Here is an 18,498-nt window from a genome sequence, read left to right on the forward strand (position 1 = left end):
TAAATGCTTGAGTATGTTTGTTTATACAGACTTATGTGTGCTTAGTACGTATGTCTGTGTGCCTTGGTATGTATGTATCCGGGAGGCACGATACTTTAAAGGGAAAGTGCAGCTCCAACATGGCACTATGGCGACAGCTGAAGCCATGAAGGAAGTGCGTTTACTTTTTACTTGTTTTAAACAGCTTCAAAGTCCATCTGTTAAACATCAGTACAGACTTTATTAGTGTTTTTTACGTTAGTAAAGATGTATGAAGTATGCGTGTGCAAACAGTATTTTTGAATATGCATGAGAGAATGTATGTATGTACAGTATGTGCAAGAGATTAGTACCAGTATGTACTATGGAAGGCCCTCTGGAAGGCGTTTCAGGGCAATCAAAGCACGAACAAACAGGATGGAAACAGGTTTTACGCCAGAGTCATAGCTGCAATCAACATGAACATTTGAACACCTGAACATTAACACTGTGCAATAGGACTACACTTCCACGAGCAAATGTGAAATACAAGGGTATGTGCAGCACTAAAGAGGGCGCAATATGCAATATTGTATTTAATTGTGCTTCTTGTTTAAATGTATTTGGGGTTCTTGTTATCTTTGCATCGGTAAGGACAGCTACCCAATTTCGTTGCCCAAAGCATCACACTGCCTCCGCCAGCTTGCCTTCTTCCCATAGTGCATCCTGGTGCCATGCCCCAGGTAAGCGACGCACACTTTCTATCAGAACCAGCATTAACTTTATCAGCATTTTGAGCTCTTCTGTTGGATCAGACCAACATGGGCCAGCCTTCGCTCCCCACACGCATCAGTGAGCCTTGGCCACCCATGACCCTGTAACAGGTTCACAGGCTTTCCTTCCTTGGACCACTTATGGTAGGTACTGACCACTGGAGACCGGCTGTTTTGGAGATGCTCTGACCCAGTCATCTCGCCATCACAATTTGGCCCTTTTTAAAGTCGCTCACATCCTTATGCTTGCCCATTTTTGCTGCTTCCAACACATCAACTTAGAGGACAAAATGTTCACATGCTGCCTAACATATCCCGCCCCCTGGCAGGTGCCATTGTAACAAAATAATCAATGTAATTCACTTTAGCTGTCAGTGGTCATAATGTTATGGCTGATCGGGGTATATTTTTAAGATGAGATAATAGTCACATGAACTTTACAATTCTTTATAAATTAATGAATATCGTGATCCATATCGTTAGGTATCTTGTCAAGTTTGCTTCTCATAGTAAATTTAGCAAACTTATTGCAACCCTCTTGTCCTCCTACACTTTAGTAGTCGTGATTGTTTTTGTGATACATTTGTTAATAGTAGTGTTTAATCCTGAATAAGTATTTTCTAAAAAAAAAAATTACTGAATAGTAAAAGGTTAGATTTCAAGTAACAGTATGTATCTGTCATCTCATCCACATCCACTTTCTCTCTGTTCTCTATTGTTCCCGTCATTGTCTGATTCAAAGACTTCTCTCATTTTGACACCATTATTCAACATTTTTTCAAAGTAGCTCATGACACTCTTCCTCTCTTTCTTCTCATTTCCCTGCACTGACAGACAGAGCAAACAATAAAATGTGCTACAGCAAGTGGCTCACTTGTGCTTTGACTCATATTGCCAAAATACATTGAGGCAAGCTAAAGGATACATGGTATGAGAGGAATGTGAAACGTGGGGACACTCAAATCAAACTCAAAGGGTAACTTTGGTTTTGGGGCCCGATGCCATGTTGCATGTCTCCTTTTCTGTCTCCGGTGAAAGCTTCAGAGATAAAACTGTTCATCCGGATTTTACAGAGGAAATAACGGTGATATGAAAAGAAGAAAATAGGATTTCAAGGGCCCTCATTTTCTTAGGTGCTGACCTCATCTCCTGAAGGGAACACTGACGGGGTGTATCTTAAAGATGTCTGCTTTTTTGTCTTCGTATTTGGCTTCTAGCTTTACCTATAAATATAAAAAAATAGAGGAAGCATTGACTTCTACTTTTAGACCCTTTTAGGACACTTTAGAAAATTACAGCAGAAGCAAACTAGGCATCAGCATGTGTTTTCTCTCACTATGACTAACAAGTGCAATTTGGAATAAAGTGAATGCTGTAGGAAGGTATAATAGGAAAGGAAAAAACATTTTCTTATTGAGCAACAACAAGCGCGCATGTGATTGGTGAGACAGACAACATTTGTTGTTGGCTCATGCACTGTAGTGTGGACAGCAGAAGGACACAACGCAACAGCAGTTCATGTGGTTGCGTCATTTGGACAAAAAGGTTTGAACAAATCGTCTTTTGTGAAGTAAAAACAAACATCAGTAAAATGTTATCATCAGTGGATCCAAGAACATGTCCCAACTCCGGCTCTCATGGTTCATTCACACACCACATCAGAGTCATGCATCATCAGTTTACAACATAATCAAATATTAGTCGAGATAAGATGCAATATAATCTAACTTGCAACACTGTAGTATCACAACATACCTACAATAATCAGAAAACAATTGTAGAGCTCGTATTTACTGCCATCAATATCCATCTAATTACCTGCATAGTAATTACAACTGCAGCACCTTTATCAAATAGTGCAGAGTAGATAGAACCTGATCAATCAGTCTGTTAACATTATAGGTGATCTGATTGGACAGATCAAAAATGTCACTGTTTAAATGTAAACAAACAGTCCTTGTCGTGAGAAATATTAACTGATATCATTTTAGTAACTCAGTTCAAACGTCATTTGAAGAGTATGTAATGTTCATCCTAAGGTGTTAAATACATGGACTGCATTAAATACTACGAGTGTCTGATATTGTCATCCCTGTAGCTTTGGTAAGAAACAATGGAGAGATTTACTTCTAACAACAGTGACAGAAAATCCAAGTCATTCAAACCTCTATTTTTCCCACACACGACTCTCACAAAGAAAATCTCTTACAGATGGATTACAAGGCTTACATTGGCCTTTGAGCTAAGTCACAATAGGTCAGAGGTCAGATTCCTCACGTGATCCCAGTGTAAGGATTGCATAAAATCAAGCTGTATTATAAGGCTTACACCAAACACATGTTAGTAGCTTGTCAATAAATTCATGTCTCAGACTAATAAAAGGTTCCCATGCTTTATAATGAGTAATCTCTATTTACAGATTCTACATAGAAATGTAGAATCTGTAGGCAGGGACATGGATTTCCAGTTCTCGTTTCCGTTTGTACTACGCTTGTAGTCCGAGTAATGTTGACCAATCACGTATCAGCAGGCTGGGGTATGCGGGAAAAACAGTCCGTGATCCGACAATGATTTTGCCTCTTATTGATCTCTATAAACAGACATCTGCAGCAAGTTCAGCTAACAATCCGTTCTAGATCTAAAATTCAACTTCAGACAAATCCGTTGAGCGTTTAGATTTCTCGATTTCCTCGAATGCATCAGAAATTATCGATTCGACCTCCATTCAACAAACGAGCATTTTAAAAGTTGTTTTCTTCTCCTCTTGAGGACAGACCTGATGAAACCTCATTTTTACTTTCTACAAATGCATCATCATTAGGGATGCACGATATTATCGACACGTTATCGGTATCGGCCAATATTGGCCAACACGCCGATATCCGCCGATATAATTAACCGATAAATTAATGGGCTGCTGCATACTTGATTAAATGCCCGACCTCGCCGCAATGTCCCCGGCGCGAAGAACACCTGCGCGGTGCAGCGTGATGACGCCACGTGTGTCTACCTGCAGCATGAGAGAGTTAGAAGCCAAAATGTCCATGGTGGGGAAGTTTTTCAAAGTGTCCGAAATAGATAGCAAAACTGCTATTTGCAATGACTGCTCAGCTTCGTTGATGCGAGGAGGAGCCAAGGCAAAGTCTTTCAACACTACAAACTTGATTAACCATCTCAAGACCCGTCACCCCGACCGTTGTAACAAATGTGATAAGAGTATCACCATTATACTGTACGCTAATTCCAATACAGAAGAGAGTTGATGATCTCTGCAATTAGGTGTGCGGAAAAAAAATATATCGGTATCAGTATTGGTAATCGGTTAAATGAGTTGTAAAATATCGGCATATCGGATATCGGCAAAAAAATCCAATATCGTGCATCCCTAATCATCACCATGATGTTGAAATTCCTGTGAAGGCTGATTCTTTTCTGTAACCAATGCAGCAGCCTTGACTGGAAGTTGTTTAGCGCTAACTGCTATATCGTTGTCAGACTATAGGCCGATAGGATCCGAGAATGCATATTGAGTTACATGGTTGTTATTCTTGTTGGGTCCTATTTTACTGTAGTTTGAAAAGGCATCATCATTTCTAATCGTCTTTCCACATCTAATAAATACTCAAGATTTTTGATTGTTTTTGATGTAATTTGATGTAATGAATGAGTGCTACTCATTATGCAATATTTCAAAATTAACATTTATCTGTAAAAGCTGGAACCATGTGACAAAGTCTCCCTTGGTCCTTTTAACTGATCTTTCAACCAAGAATTTGACCTGTGGCCTTTAACTGAGCCTAAAACTAATAAATTGGAGGTGGAGTTTTATATCCTACTTACAAACCAGTCAGTCAATAATTTACCTCAGTTTCACAAGATACCAAAGTATACTTAAGTATCTTTAAAATGAGTTATGTTGCCATTCTAACTGGGAGCATCACGGCTCTTTCTGCTTCCTAGGCAACACATACAATTTTAATTATAGGGTTCAGAAATCTGGCTGAAGTTATTGAGCAACATTTAGCTCCACAAGATTCAGTCTGGAGGGTCAGTTGGAGACCCCTAAAACTTGCAGACCCTCAGGTATGAAACTTTATCTACCTGAAAAACAGAAAACTGTGAAACGGTTTGATAAGATTTTACTGTTAAGTCACTTTCACACCTCAAAGCTAAATGCTAACATCAGTTTCAAAACTGCAGAAAAACACAGAGCGAAAGCCACAATAGAATGTAGAGGTTTTATGCCAAATGCACTCCATGATCCTCTCTCTTCCTGTTGTCCAATCTATAAATCCTTGTCTGCCTCCAACCAAACAGCACGTACACACGCACAAACAAGCAAAAGCCCACGTTTCCTCACAGCAAAGTTTATCAATAACCCAAATTGTCCACAGTCAGGACAGCTAAATCACGACAAACATCAGACACTCCCCTGTGGAGAGAGTCAAAGGTTAAAGGCTACTGGGAGTAACCCGTGTGTGTCTGGCGGCGTTAAAGAAAGAGGGCTGATTTCTGGTTCATACATTAACTTCTTCCAGCTCAAAGTTCTGTTCTGTTTTGACGCACACAGACAGAGATAATGTGACACACAAACACACATAACAAGCATTAACTTTGCCCGAATTGGCCAATTGTGGGGTTAATACATACACATGGCTATCCGTGTGAACTTTGGCAACATTGGCATCCTTTACAGCTAATATCTAATAATTCAGAGTTCCCTGAACAGGAGAGGCCAGATGTCCTGTATGTGATTTAGTCTTCAAGAGTGCGAAAGACATAACAGTATTGTGAAGGGTGAGAATGAGTTCCTTGGTGACCTTGGGCGCAACACAAGCTTCCCAAAAACAAAAACAGTCAAGAGGTTTATGACAAGACAAGACGTAGTGAACCAACCGTTTTAGAGCTTTCTTAGCTCTAAAAGTTTCAATTCCTATTCCAATTTTGACATTCTTTGCTGGAACTTGTCATGTAAATATTGTGGCAGTGAGAGATGCTCCAGGGGAAATAACAGCAAATTTCTGAAAAAATAGTTCCCAAATATCAGAGAGAAGTAGACAGAACGGACGACAATACGCATTTGAAAGCTACATCCAGAATAAAATCTGTCAGTGGAGTGTTGAGAATGAAGAGGACGTAAAAATCGACGCAAAAGCTCACCGGTTCCAATGCAAGTGTCAGGCACACCACAATTCATGTTTCTGCACAGCAGTTTAAGTCAATATATTGTTTTAATTTAAGCTAATGTTTAGTTATGACTCCCTATAACTTTCATTATCTAATATGTTTTAGCCCATTGCGAGCAAAACTAAATTATCACACTTTTTCGTTTTGTTTAAGGCGCGTCAGGATATTGCTCTCATATCGTGGGCTTGATCCAAACACTGGATCTCCTAAAGGCACAACAGGAAAGCCCAACAAAATCCTGTACAACTCTGCCACAACAGTGGCACAAACCAAGGGGTGGTAAAATAAAGGCTGTGCCCATATCAACAGTGGTGGTAGCCAAAGCCAGACAGGATCTCAAGCGGAGAACAGTTGACTGTCTTCCATAGTTTTTAATCCATGCCTGACATCTCTCCTCTTGAGTCTTTGGCTTTGCAAAAGCAAAATATATGACACCCCTCTCTAAACTTTCGCCATCTCTCCTTGTTCTGAAAGCTTGACAGGCCTCCTACACCTAGTTACGGTTGCTAACGTAGGATTGGACAGTGGCCGTTCAAGGGAGGGCCTTAGCGAAGGGTCAATAAACCAAAACTTATTTTAATGCAAGACACCAAAATGTTGGGATTCTATCAAATAGCTTTGAAGCTTTAATGAAAGAACCCTTAAGCCTGGATCTCACACGGCAAGGTTTTGGTCCATCAGACGGCGTCCACCCTAGCCCACAGGAGGCATTTCTGGTCCACAGCTCAGCGGGGTACTGGCCCAAGCAGCTGGATTTGCGAGATTGTGAGATCACGAGATCACAGGAGAACTACATTATTGCACGGGAATTGCGATATGACACACAAACAACAGTTTGCACCTCCGAAATGAACTTCTCGTCGTCCATGACATAGAATAACCTCTGGGGCCCTCTGACCGATTGATTGACTCCTGGCCTCGAGCCACCGGTTATGAAGTGATATTGATATGGTGATAGGATATAAACACGGTAGTCTGTACATGGTGTTTTATTCTGAAATGACCGGATGCTCTATGCTGTTTTCGTGTCTGACTTCCTGTTCTGCTCTGTTCAGCTTGACTCGTGCTTGAGGCGGCCGTCAAAAATAAACTTGGCGCGTATCTTTAGCGGAGCAGAGCGGAGCAGAGCGGAGAGACGCTTCTGGGACGCGTCAGAGACGGAACTTGCCGCGTGCTGTGGAAACACAAGCATTGACTAGAGTGGAAGCGCACACGGAACGCAGAGGACACGGATTCTGTGGGATCCGGGCTTTAGTATACCTAATACACAGATGCAAATTTGATACATAATTACATTAAAAGCAATGATTCCTTTCTTAAATGCATATTTGCGCATGATTCATCCTGAATTACATTGTACTTTGAGTTTAATTGTTTGGTTTGACACAATGCCTGCAGCACAGCTTGTCTGTAATGTGAGCCAACTGGTGGGTCAGACAGGGTTGAGTTGAAGAGGCACAAAGAGGCCCAGAGGTCTAACCTCAACATGTTTGAATGGGAGATTGCCTCACACTGACACACATACATCTAAGTAATGAAAGGCCCTTTAACAATGAAGGTTATGAAAGAGTTTAATGTAAAATGGAAGAATGAAATGGAAAAATTGGTGTGCATTCATCCACGTTCCCTTCCTTCCTCCCTCCTTCCACATCAGCAGTCTCCTCCTCTGTCCTACCTGCACCTAACCTGATAAGTATAACGGAGAATTGTGTGTGAATGTGTGTGTGTGTAAACTCAGATGGAACTCAACTTTCACATTATGTCAATAAAAGGTTTACTTCTTAATCTGAAGTAAACACTTAACAGGAAGCTATACTGGTTAATACAAAGTGCAAAATGTGTTGTGCTCTCCATCTTCCTCCTGTTCAAGGTCACTTCAAAAGGCACTGCTTTTCCGAGCCCACACAGAAATTGGCAAAGTACAAGCCAGACTGTTTGTAACCAATAAACTGACAGCCTTCCTCGTACAAACGAGTGCAGGAATAAGGTTTAGGTTAAGAGTAGTTAAGTATAGAACATGCTGAGTCAGGCCAGTATGGAAACATAAAGGATGAGGTTTAAACAGGTCCAGATTATCACAGCGACACATGTTCAGACAGCGGGAACATGGTTGTCATGGCAGACTGTGTTTTTGTGAAGACAAAACAAATGGTTGTGACTGGACTAAAAATTGGGTGGTGGCAGCATAAAAGGTTAGAATATTGAGCTCGGCGATGAGTTCAAATTAACAAGCAGTCTGGGAAAGACTGAAAAAAGTACCCTGCCTTCTAACAGGACCTGGACAATTACCTTTGCACAACATTAATTGTGTTTCAGTTTCCTTTTATTCAAAAAACATCCCTGACACCCATTTTAAGTCTTTAAAAATGAACCCGAAAAGTTTGTTGAAAATAGCAATTCAACAAACATTAGTTGTGTTAGTATGAAAGATACAATTTGTGGTACATTGTCTGGATTGTTTCCAGCCAGATTAAACTGTTGCATTTTGCTTTTGACTTTGACCATCACTCAGCCCCTGTACCAGCTGTGTCAACACGATGCTCCAGCCTCCTGCTGCTACAGGCTGCACAGTGCAAAATTTATTACATAATTCTTAAATAATTCTGGTCGTGCATGTTGCTGTCCTAGACCAATTTTCGATCTTCACTGGACTGCATAGTTGAAAGTAATAATCCCGAAGATTTTCATTTAAATAAATGTCTGTTAAGTCACTATCTATCACCGAATGAGGTAACACAATGGTGATCCAGCCTATGGCCCACTGATGAGTGGACCCTTTGCATTTGCAGACTTACAGACTGGGTGTCTGTGGCGATTTTTGCAGATAAAAATCACAAGCGGCGCGCAGTTAGCGTTTCCATCACCCAGCAGTGGTTTTTTCTGCCAGAGATGGTAGGCGGAGCTAATGCAACCTAAGGCAGCTGTTTTCCAGACTCTGCAAGTTTTTTGATCTACAATGGCTGAACAAATGAAGAAAAGATCGGTGAAAGGAAAAGAGACAATTTCGATGCTCAGATGAAGGCAAACAGTCTAATAAGGAAAGCGACCGTCAGCGAGGAAAAGCAAGAGTTACAACCGGAGCCAACCATGGACGTCACACATGCAACACTGTCTGGATATCTGGGAAGTGTGCTTCCACAATTTGCTACCATTTACTGTTGTCTTTTTGATGACCTTACTCAGCCCAAAACAGACTAAATAGATTTCAGTTTATTCTGGCTACATTTTGCAAAACTGTATTTTCTCTGTATAAGACAAGTCCCTTTTCACACTTGATTTGGATTCATCTATCTGCAAAAGAAATTGCTCTTTTGGGGTCTAATGTTGGTGAGGGGCTACTAGCAGCATGAAACATACCCTCTATTTGACCCTCTTTGACCTCACTTAACCCTAAGGGAAGAATAAGCTTCCTCACACTGCTGACGCTAAATATTCATGCAGGGTTTAATGATTCCGCTGTGCACTTGTTAATCACAGTTGGATCGGTCTATCATGAACCCTAGCAACCATATTGTCAGTAAGTGCCATGTGGCCCAGTGAAAAAAAACACCCCCTTAAACTTATGTATTGTCCTAAAATTGGACAGCAGAATGGGGCATAACACAGAGACAGTCAAGGTTAAACCAAGAGTCTATCAGTTGAAGGGGAAAGGATTGTTTTATGTGATGCATGTTGGGTCAAGCAGAGGAGCAGCATTGTTTAATAGCTTAATTGGACACTTAATTGGTCAGAATTTATATACCCACAGGCATAGCTAACCAGAATTAATCTTTATGCTATCTATTTAATAATATTTTGTGGAGTCAGAGTGCCTGGTACAGCTTATGTTCATTCTCACAACTGGCACCCTTTTCATTGTGTAGTATCGCTTCCTGGTCTGACAGATTTACTGCTTTACCACAATCACAGCGATGTGCTTGTCGTTTCCTTGGCAGTATGAAACAAGAGATGGTCAAGTGTTTCCCAGAACGCATAAAATGCTAGTTTTTCTGTCTTTATTTCATGAAGTGAAAGTCAGTCAAAGCTGGTGTTCTCTGTAACCGATAAAAGCAACAGTATTTGAAATTGGCGCCATAGCTGTGGAGAAACTTGTGCAAACAGCTTGTGGTTTCGCCCATTCTACATTCCTGCAACACCCAGCGTGCATTGCACCCCTCCCCCTGAAAAGAACGGCCCAGTCCGAAATAAGACGAGAATATACCGGTGGATCGTCCAAATAATCTTCTGGTCTGCAGTCTACATTTCAAACCTGACGATTTTGAACGAGGCAGGACATCGGAGGCGGGCGTCCTAGATTGAGGAAGTGTGATTAGCAAGCTCCCTGGCCTCCTCCAGATAACGCGTTTTACATAGTCTGGCTGGTTTTCCAGGGACCACTGGAGAAGCGGATAGTGTCCTCCAAAGGTGCAGAGCCAAATTGCATTTTTCCATTCGATAATGGCATTACCTCCCCATGATAGCATGATAGGACAGTGGTTGAAAATCGGTGAACTGGCCCTTTAACAACAGGTCAGGACCGCTATTAGCTGACATTCTTGAAGGACAAAAACATGCTAAGGGAATATGGCACGTCTGCAACATGTATAATGAAAGATAAAAACGCAGTCTTTTTACTTTATTGTATTTTCAAAACATCTAGTATCTAGTTTGGGAAAAGGTAGTTACCATTAGCATAAATTATCAACACTGTTGTGGCGAAACCGACTGAAACACAATGTTTCAGACGTTTTTCCATGTCATGAAAAAATTGTTTTCATTAGGCCTACAAGATGAAAGAAATATTTTCCCTTAAATGCAACGCAAATGTGCATCATCCCACACAAGAAGACCCATGCAGTGAGAAAGAGGCATGCTTATTCTTTAAGTGCAAACATTAGAGGCATAACATTTCTGTTCAGAAGCATGCTGTACCACATCTGAAGCCTATCACCTGAGTTCCAAATGTTTTCTCTGCACTCTTCTCTAACAACTAGGTCTCTTGATTTAGCCTAATTCGTTCAAAAAAGTGTGCCAACTCATTTTTAAACTTCAGGGAACAACTTACAACTTAATAACATGAAATTACAAATATATGTTACATTTTTCCTCTGAGAATACCAGGACTGCCTACATCCAAAGTACATTCTAAATTCAAGTGCAGCACAGTTACAAGCTACTGGTTGCAGTAACACCAACAACAGAAAGGGGGTAAAATGACTTTGCATCATACATACTCTTTATCTTACTGCTTTGTTGCGATCATAGAAGCTCAACGAGTCATGTCTGTCCAATAGCCCTCCACAACTCAGCAGTCTAATTGTCTTTCTGAGGACACTGAGACCGACAATAGTTCAATGTCAAGCATCAAGGTAAGACATTTTGTGGGGAGAAGACTACAAATTTCCTCTTTAGGAATTTACATGGTAGAGTGTACGTTCATGAAAAGGGGACCACTGAAACACCCTGCATCGCTAAGACAAAAAGCAGACAACTGCCTTTTCTGCCAGCATATTTCTGATCACATCATCACTTAAGGAAGTCCTGCCTGTGACATGTGCAGACAAATGTCATTGGTTTGATCACTGCACAACTCCCACTGAGCCTCCCTCAGCTCTGGGATTGGACAACTGTTCTGTGTGTACAACTGCTCCAAGCAGAGTAAAGGTTGCTTTGAGGATGAACAAACTGTACACTCAAATGATTCTGACACAATACATATGCACGCATGTTCAAAGGTGAAAGTGCAGAGACAAGATAACTGCAACACAGACAATCACTGAGGAAAATTAGGTCATTCCGCACACACATTTCCAAGCTGCTTTGATGTAGAGCTCTCAAGGAAACAAGCATGTTATGCAATCTACAAGTTTCAACATGTAAACAGACATTTATTACCCTCTATACACAGGCACAGAGGGAAATGTAGTCTCTTCTGCTCAGCCTGCAACTCTTTTAAATACCAGTTATCCCATGTAAATGTTTCCACCAAGTAAAGAAGCTGCACAGGATTTTATTGCACCTCACCATCCAATTTTAAGGTTTGGAAGTTGGGTAATGTGTGACAAAAGCAGTCATTGTTGCATGCTTTGTCATGGTAGCAACTCATACTAACACAAAACTCCATTGAAAAAGCAACTGATTTTGGGAGGGACCCCTAGCATATTCTACAATGCCCTTTAACCCCACTTTGGCAACTATTGCTATGAGGAGTTAAAGTTTCCATGTGCACATTTCTGTCCAAAACAATAAAAGTGAGCCATGACATAACTTACTCAGCTAAGCTAGCAATGTCAGTACCCAGGTCAGTATTTACTTTCTGAACAACTTTTCCATTGAGTTTGGTTCTGCTGGACCAACTGTGCAGCAATGACAGTTGCACTCACCAAACTTGAAACATCTGTTCTGTACACATTGAGAGAACTCATGCAAGTCAGGTTACACATGAAGCTAATAACTTAAGGAAAAAAAGAGAAATGGTTTGCTTTTAGGTCAAATGCACTCAATGACAGCCTCACGCGCAAACACAGGACCCAGAACACTCGCATGCACACACATTACCCATCTGTACTCACATGCTGGCGCTGTGCGGGTGAATCCTCTATCAAGTAACAGGACACCGAGTGTAAACTGTCGGCTATCAGCGTGTTTATGTGTGTGCGTCTAACCTCTCACACACAAATACACACACACTGCAGCTCGGAAGAGGAAGGAGATAGGTGGGTTTATATATACACAAACTCTCGCACGCACAGACACACAGGTATGCTACACTCCAAGTGACTTTGGGATGGCCAAGCGGGCGCTCAAAGCGTCGACACGCACGCTGTCATACACACGCGCACACACAGACACACTCTTGCTCAGTCCCTCATATGTGGTGAAGGCGCGAGGACTCTGAAGCTAGTTGCTAACTGTCTACTAGAGCTAACTTAGCTAGCAGCTGGTACCGTCCGTCTCCGTCTGGCGGATATAGGAGTCTGCTACTGCGCCTGCCTCTTACTCCCTCTTAATCTCTCTCTCTTTTCTCTCTCTCTCCCTCCCTATCTCCCCCTGTCTCACTCCCTCTCTCTCCCCATAAGCTTTCATCCCTCTCTTTGACATGACGCAACTATGCACGCCCCCTCAGCTTTAAACCAATCACAGACGAGGGCATGTCAGAACGCTGCGAGCGGCACGATTTAAAGAGCTCGAGACCAATGGAGAGCACTGTGTAACATAACATAATACAGTATAGTGCTATGAAATAGGTTACTTTAAATCATGTAGGTAAATACAAAAATTTACAGGCCAATTTTGTTTTATTTTATATCACTAACACCTAAAAGGCCTTTTTTAGAGCAGACATGTCAATGTGTCAAACTAGGACCAAAGGTGTTATTAATAACAGTAGGCTAATTTCTCACTGCGTCATGGAAAAATGGCTTCCGAAAAATATGGCAAGTAGGTCGAAAGCTCTCATAATTTTCATAAAAGGAAGGAGAAATATAGAGCTTATTTGCTTTGAGGATGAACCATAGACTGTGTAAAAAGGCAGCTCCCTAAAAGTGAAGCCAAAACATTTCAAGCGCCCCCTGCTGACTGGGTTAGGGTTTCCATATCTGTGAACATCTGCTTCATACCAACACAGGAAGCTGTTCTGCTGTTAAATATGCCGACGTGCGGGATCCTTGCTGTTTTACGGTAAGTTAAATGTGTGTTTTGGTTAGAGGAAGTGGGTACAGCGGCTCCACCCACCGATCTCTACTGCGCAGCTCTGGCTCCAAATGACGTCACCATCGCAAGATGGCAGCGCCCATCACGGGGCTATTTTGGCATCACTTTCGTACAATGAAAGCAGATGCGTCGTCCATATACATATACAAATCACCAAAACAAATTCCTTGTATGTGTAAACCTACTTGGCAATAAACACCGATTCTGATTCTGATTCTGACAGTAACTGGGTTGAACAAACTGCTGTCCAAAGATCTTTTCACAGCCAACATTCACACAGAAAGTTAATACATTGTCACGTCTAGCAGCTAAATAGTCAGATACATCCCTAATAGCCTTGACCAAACCAGAGTTTAAAGAAAAGTAAATATTAGACTTACCAGGGAGCCAGACACAACTCTAAATAAATGCTAATGTTGTTCCATGTTTGCTGGATGTGTAAATAGGCAACTGTTTGCAAAGAAATTGCCTATATCAACTTCAAACTTGTGTCAGTTATGTGTTAACAGGTCTTTCTTGCTCCAAGGGCCAAAACTACAGAACTGGGCCCTCGTTTATTAGACACACCCGTGGTTCTCCTGTTTTGACATATCAAAATGTCTGCTGTAATTTGATACTAATTGTAGGAAAAAATGTACCCGTGTTCAGTTTGCTATGCTTTTGTTTATGTTTTAGTCATTAGGTTTGTTTTATTACACATTTGCTTACTATCATTTAAGCAAGATAGCAAGGTTATGCTAGCGACCTATTGTTCTTATTGTTCATATTTCTCTTGACCTTGATGACTAAGAAGAAATTGATGACTAGGGAGAAATTACTTACTTTTGTGTACAAACTACATAATTATCAGAATAACCAGTAAGAATTTCAGCCTTAAAATTTACTTGGTAAAGTAAAGAAATTTAAAAAGTGGAGCATGATGAGAGAAAAGAGAGAGAGAAAGAGAGACTACTGGAAGGAAAAGCAGGAAGTAGCTGAAAAGGGAAGGATTTGATTACAGGCTCTTTAAATGGTGCTTTGTAGTCCTGCTTTGTGAAGTTGACAATAGGCTACTATGCTTTTATCTCAACCATGCAATTCACACACATACTGCATCTTTATTTGGAAATGCCTTTCAATTCATACTACCCTTATTTTAAGAGGAATACAGCATGAAAGCACAAGTGTCACCCTACGCCATAAATCATAAACAACTACATGTTCTAATGCACGACTAAAATACGGTATCTCAAACATACACAATCATACACTTAAAACAGGTCCATCATGATTGTTTCTCAACTATTGTGTGTTCTCTTATCTTTCCATGATAACAGAGTCTGTGTATTTAAAATAAACCAACTTTTACATGCTCTTTCTCTTTCTGTCGCTTACACTCAGTGTTTCTCTCTCTCTCTCTCTCTCTCTCTCTGTCCTCCTCATGCTGTCTCTTAAAGGTTGTGATTAATACCATACTCTCATAGTTTCTCACACAACACTCTTTGTAGCAGAGAGAGTCATCTCAGAAATGCCAAGTGGGCCAATGACAGCGTGCCAAAGTGTTACATCATCAGTGCTGGAGTAGCTATGCCACATTGGAGCTAGCTTAAAGAATTTTTATGGGGCTCCTTCCCCTGTGTAACAGACTCAATATTAGCTCTGTTATCACTTTGTGTACGCAAAAGGGTGCACAAATATTACGTGTTTGGCAGGGCTAAATATTTATCATCAATGCGACCTTTGACCCCTTAGAGTGCAGTAGCACAGTGTACACTTATTACTCTGATGTCAAGCGTGCTTGAAGTTAGACCTTAATCTTTGCAGTGATTTAAACAAACTGAAACAAAGAGACACTGATGCAATCTTTGTCAGTGCACTACCTGGAATGTAGATGAGTCAGCTAAGAAGGTCTCTGTAGGGCTTCTGTAGATTTTACCTGCCTGTGTTTTCAGGTGGATCAGCTCATATTAAGTATCACGCTTTGTGTAGCTTTTCCCACCACATGATATCAAGTGTCAGCAGCAAGGGAGTATTGAATAAAATTTCCAGCTAAACCAAGGCTGTGGCAACTATTACATAATACCTCCCAGCTTCTGACTGTGCCAGTGACAGCAGACAACCTGCATGTGCATTATCTCACAAGTCATAAAACTTGAGATTTTATCATCTGTTCTCAAGTTTGGCAAAACAAGTTCTTACTGTTTTACTTTCTTCTTCAGTAGACTTGGGAGAGAAGGAACTGTTTGATTTGATAGCTCTATAAAAGTATAAAGGGAGTGAATCTTTATGTCAGGTGTCACAGTCAGTCACAGTTTGAAATGCTTTCTCTTCTATGTCAGCAAGTTCAGCTATTCTTTTTTGCACTTTGAGCAGACTTTACATGATATTACCTCTCAGTGAGATAAAGAGTTAAGGGTGTTGCAGGCCTCTTATGTGTGCATTAATGACCAAAAGAAGACGTGCATTGTGCATGCTGTGTGGTATTACTTCAGGTTTATTTTTTTGAAAGGAGTGCGATAATATGTTAGATAAGAATGTGCAGAAGCTGCTATAATCCTACATGCAGAAAATATTGCACTCCCCTAACACAAGGGTCAATCATATACTAGGAAATCACAAACTAATGATTATATTATTTGATTTTACTGAATTTATCTATTAACTCTTTAATGTAACTATATTTTATGTGCATTTCTTTAGTTTTGTAGATCTCTCTATTGTAGCCTTCAGTTTTTGCATCGTTTAACCTTTACTGCTTTCTCCCCGCTGTTTTGTCTCTCTTTTTTTGCTCCGTCAACAAACCGACGTCAAATTTACTGGACTTGATATGATTACAGTACTCTGGATTGTGTGATCAAACCTGTTGTACATATTTTGTACTATTTGTATTATACGTATTGCTTTTTATATTCTTATTCTTATTCCTATTTTTTATCTTATTCTATTTAAGTCTTTTACTTAATTTTATTCTAGTTCTGCGTAGTTCTGCACCAAAATCACCAAAACAAATCCCTTGTATGTGTAAACCTACTTGACAATAAACACCGATTCTGATTCTGATTCTGATTCTAGCAACGGTCTGTTATTAAGAAATAACAGACCTCAGAATGCTGTAATTAACCAATCAGAATCAGGTATTCAACACAGCCGTGTCATAATTCTTATTAACAAGGTGGTTGTGAACAGTAGGCTACATGATTAAATTTGTTGCTTTTGTTTACTGTTACCAGTCTGGAAAACAAGTGAAATTGGGGACGGGCTATTGTGGGCACATGAGCTTAGTCAACTGGCAAAGAGCCTATTCATGCTCCACATGAATAGGCTACTGGCCACGACTCTGTAACTTCTCTGTTTATTCTCTCCTCATTGGTCTAGTCTCCCTCTCCCCCTTTTTCTACGTGCTTGTGCCCTCTCTCTTCTCTCTCTCTCTCTCTCTCTCTCTCTCTCTCTCTGAAAATGGCCAACTGCTGCCCTGATTTCCTCATACTCCGTGCAGGATGAAAACTTTCTAATAAAAGCATGACATAAAAACCACTAGCCACAAACAACAAAAAGTCCATTAAAATCTTCATACTTAATATAACACTGTTTACTAAGAAAATGTTAATGCTTAACATAGCTCTGGGAAGATACAAATATCTACACATGGGGATGTGGCCTGGAAAGCAAAAAAAAGAGGATAATTCTGATACAGTTTCAGCATTTATTAACTTTATGGAAGGAGTTGGAGGGTGATAGAAAATCTGTAGAAACAGTTGTCAAACCGAGAAAATAGGGCAGATAATCTGTGCGAGACAGGTTGGACTTTTGTCAAAGGGAGGAACCAATTTAAAGGCATTGTTAGCTTGTATCAGGAACGCACATTTAATGCTCACAAATACACGCATACACACAGATGCAAAACAACAGTCAAGGACAGCTTGAAGGACACCTATTATATAAAGATGACCAGACATACATCTCATATACAAACCTTTACAAACACTGTTATCACTATGTTAGTGGCAGTAACACTCATGAAGATATGGGACCAAAGAATACTCACCGCCTCGAGGATGCACCTTAGCCCCCGGATAGACAGATAAGTAACACACGAATCAGTAGAGAATTCTCTGCAGCCAGAATGAAAATCAACACAGATACATAGGATGATTTATTCAAATAATTGATAGTTGCTGTAAACACTACCCACACACATTTATAATGGCTTTTTTCAGCATCTTTCAGAAGATCAGGTCAGTCATAAACACACACACACACACACACACACACACACACATACACACACAGTCACTGTAGTTAACCATCAACAGGTAAGTTCTGTGCACATGAATACTCAGACGGCTGTAAGAGAGGAGATGGTCTACCAAGGTCAATATTAGCCCATTATGGTCCTTTCATTGAGCTGTGTGTGTGTGTGCCTGTCTTTGTGGATGTGTGATTCCCTAAGTATGTCAATTTTTGTTAGTCTACTTTTTTTTTTTTTTCTGTTAAAGTTATAATCTCGAAGTTGTCAGTTTCGTTCTATTTGGTGGCACCTAATGGTGATAAAAGGCAATTGCGGGGCGCATACAAACACTTTAAAATGAGGTTACAGCCTGGAGGACCAGTTAGCTTAGCTTAGCACAAAGACTGCGAACAGGGGCTCAGTTTAATAGCGCTTGGCTCGCAACGCAACATGTTACTAAAGCATCATCAAAAAGCATGCGATTACAAATTTTATTCAAATGTGAAATACATTTGAAACCTTTAAATATGTAACATATTTAAGTAGACAATTTACAGCAAACAACACATCACAAAAAAGTTTGAAAAACAAGCACTTAAGTTTAAAATTTTGTTTGAATTATAAAACATCTGTAATGAGTCTTTGACCTCAGTGGTAGTAATGCGTTTTGAGAGTTAAACA

General features: G+C 40.4%; 1 protein-coding gene across 1 annotated transcript in view; it reads right to left on the minus strand.

Moving 5' to 3' along the window:
- The window catches only part of LOC138600738 (pyruvate carboxylase, mitochondrial-like), a 354,400-nt gene extending 341,407 nt beyond the window's left edge, over positions 1 to 12,993 (minus strand). Inside the window, exon 1 of the mRNA XM_069672230.1 lies at positions 12,470 to 12,993. Coding sequence (XP_069528331.1) covers positions 12,470 to 12,471 — 2 coding nt within the window. The 5' untranslated portion in view covers positions 12,472 to 12,993. The remainder of the gene's footprint in view (positions 1 to 12,469) is intronic.
- Between the last annotated feature and the right edge of the window lie 5,505 nt (positions 12,994 to 18,498).

The sequence above is a fragment of the Semicossyphus pulcher genome, unplaced genomic scaffold (genome assembly GCF_022749685.1).
Source record: "Semicossyphus pulcher isolate SPU_LCO1_2020_fin unplaced genomic scaffold, fSemPul1.0.p SCAF_21, whole genome shotgun sequence".
In the NCBI taxonomy this organism is placed as follows: domain Eukaryota; kingdom Metazoa; phylum Chordata; class Actinopteri; order Labriformes; family Labridae; genus Semicossyphus; species Semicossyphus pulcher.